General features: G+C 35.8%; 1 protein-coding gene across 1 annotated transcript in view; it reads left to right on the forward strand.

Annotated features, from left to right (window-relative positions):
* Nucleotides 1–847: 847 nt before the first annotated feature.
* LOC137967859 (NACHT domain- and WD repeat-containing protein 1-like) overlaps nt 848–2,500 on the forward strand; it is a 35,100-nt gene continuing 33,447 nt past the window's right edge. Inside the window, exon 1 of the mRNA XM_068814455.1 lies at nt 848–934. Coding sequence (XP_068670556.1) covers nt 864–934 — 71 coding nt within the window. The 5' untranslated portion in view covers nt 848–863. The remainder of the gene's footprint in view (nt 935–2,500) is intronic.

The raw sequence follows: 2,500 nt of genomic DNA on the forward strand, positions 1-2,500 counted from the left end.
GTGGTTTTATCTGATCTTGTATGAGCCAATAATGAACATTTTGACAAAATGATTTACCAAATTTACAGTTCCAAAAGAGGTGAATCAAGGTTTCTGCCCTTCACAAAAGGTGCAGGAGAAGGGGAAATACCTATTTTAAAGAGGTAACTATTCGTGGCAATCCTTCTGTGAAGGAGTTTAAATTGAAAAATTTGAAGCCGAGTTTAGTTTCTCTCGTACAGTAAAAAGGCAAAACGTACGATTGATCCCAATATATCAGATTTTCCTTATTTCCGCAATGAACTGTCCATTTTTTCTAGTTTTCCACTGGCTGAGGTGAAATTCCTTCGAATAGTTGATTTATAAGCTTTTTTTTAATGAGCTTTTTTTTTTTTGTCAGTATGCCTTAAGATACTTATAACAGCCTTACATTTTCGCCAATAAACTTGTCTTTTTGGAATTCAGTTTGATCACTACTTATGATGGAGGGCAAAGTTTTCTTTATTCTGCTAGCAATTGATTTTTCTGCAATTTTATAATTTGCAATTTAAAGGCGAGATGGGCCTCCAATTTATAATATTTTTTCATTACCAATAGAAAAAAAATTAGCTTCGAAATCTCTATTAATTATTCATAAACGGCACAAAAATACTATGAATTAGTGGGCACCGTCTTTTAAACACTTTTTCGTCCACGTTAATGGAAGAAAGAAAGAACGAGATGCATAACATTACCAGATGGAAATAAGAGGATCTGTATTTAATAATTTGGCCAAACTTTCCTGTTTTTGTTTCGCTCTGCATGACTGCACCTTCGTTGAATTATTCTGCCTTGGCCATCATTTCTAGTACGTCTTCAGTAGCTCCGAGTTCGCGTCCGTCAACATGGGTTGTTCACCATCAAAAAGCGCCATTCGTTTTATCAGTGCCTTAGGTGAAGAGAGAATGAAGGAAAGGTGAGTCAAAATTCCATTTTCAATTTTGTATCAGCACTGACTGATCGGTTAAAAACTAGCTCACGAAGAGCTCACCCGTACGACAACACGCCGGATTCCGTTCTCTCTCTCTATATATATATATCACATCATAACTCATCGATAGCTCAGTCATTTCATCAACTCCGAGTTCTTTGTTAATTGGGTTTTTACTATATGAGTACTATAAATATTGACTTTTGCGTCAACGGGTTTTCATGATGTAAGGTATGAATCCAATTGGCAGTATTCATGCTAATTCTGGATAGTTCGTTATACAGTCATTCTTGCTTTTTCTGCTTTTAAATCGGCCACATATTTAGTTTCAACTGCAATAATGCAGGCAGCGAAGTAAAACACAGCAGAGATGAGTACAGCGTTGCGGTTTATTTTCGTAAATCAGGCCCTTTTTTTCCGGGAACGCTAAATTATTTTATGACCTTCTGCATGGGAAACATATAATTATAATTATAAGCCCAATAAATTGACCTGCTCCTGGACACGTGCATGTCTTCATAGCTAAATTAATTGGAAGCGAGCAGACCAAATCGCCGAAATGATTTGATTCAATCATCGAGATCTTGAATAAATTTTCGGGCTTCTTTTACAACGCTTGCGTAGCTGTCAAGGTTGGTGAGAGAATCGTTACTATGGCGACAATTTGAATCAAGAAATAACAACAGCAGGAGTTCATTGTGGCCGCGTGTAACATTGACTTCTTTCGTAAGGATTGATTTGTAATATAAACAAGCATCAAATTTGAATGTTTTGGAAATCTAAGTCGCGCGATGTTTAAATTCGTGTAAATCTGCATTTTTACTTCCATGAGAATGTAAATATTATAAAAAGTTTGGTTCCCCGCTTAATTCGCCCTTTGTTTTAAGGTGACGTCACTTGAACTCGTATTGTAACGGACCGAATTTATTACATCTATGAACGCTATTTCAATGTTTTCTTATTGAGCTAAAGAAAGTCAAAATGAAAAATGATACTCTCACGATTGGCGATAAATAACTTCTAGTGCGGCTGAGCTTCACGGTAAATAACCTCGTTCGGTTTTCGCATCTTCTCGGCGTTTCGGTATTAATTCCAGCGCAGAGACTGTTTCTATGACTCCGCGGGTTTTGGTGCTGGAATAGAATAGAATAGAATAGAATAGAATAGAATAGAATAGAATAGAATAGAATCTTTATTTATCCACGATAGGAGTTAAAGCTAAAAAGCTTGTGGGGTCGTGTACTTAACAAAGTAATTACATTTCTAAAAACATCCCAAGTAAGAAGCTATAATACAGTAAAACATTAACATTCAAATTTTTCAAATTTTTACATCTCAACTTAAAAATACGTATAATCCTAACTGTTGAACCTGATAAACCAGTAAAGGTAAAACCCCTGAAGTGATCATTTCTCCTGAGTAGACTACGAAGTTTCTTGGGGTCGATACTACCTACATTTTTGACATAATGGTTGACAAAGTTCCAAAGCACTGAACCTCGATATGCTTTTTAACACTAAGACGTTTCATTTAACCATTTGAACAGCCTAT

The sequence above is a fragment of the Montipora foliosa genome, chromosome 8 (genome assembly GCF_036669935.1).
Source record: "Montipora foliosa isolate CH-2021 chromosome 8, ASM3666993v2, whole genome shotgun sequence".
NCBI classification, from domain to species: Eukaryota; Metazoa; Cnidaria; class Anthozoa; order Scleractinia; family Acroporidae; genus Montipora; species Montipora foliosa.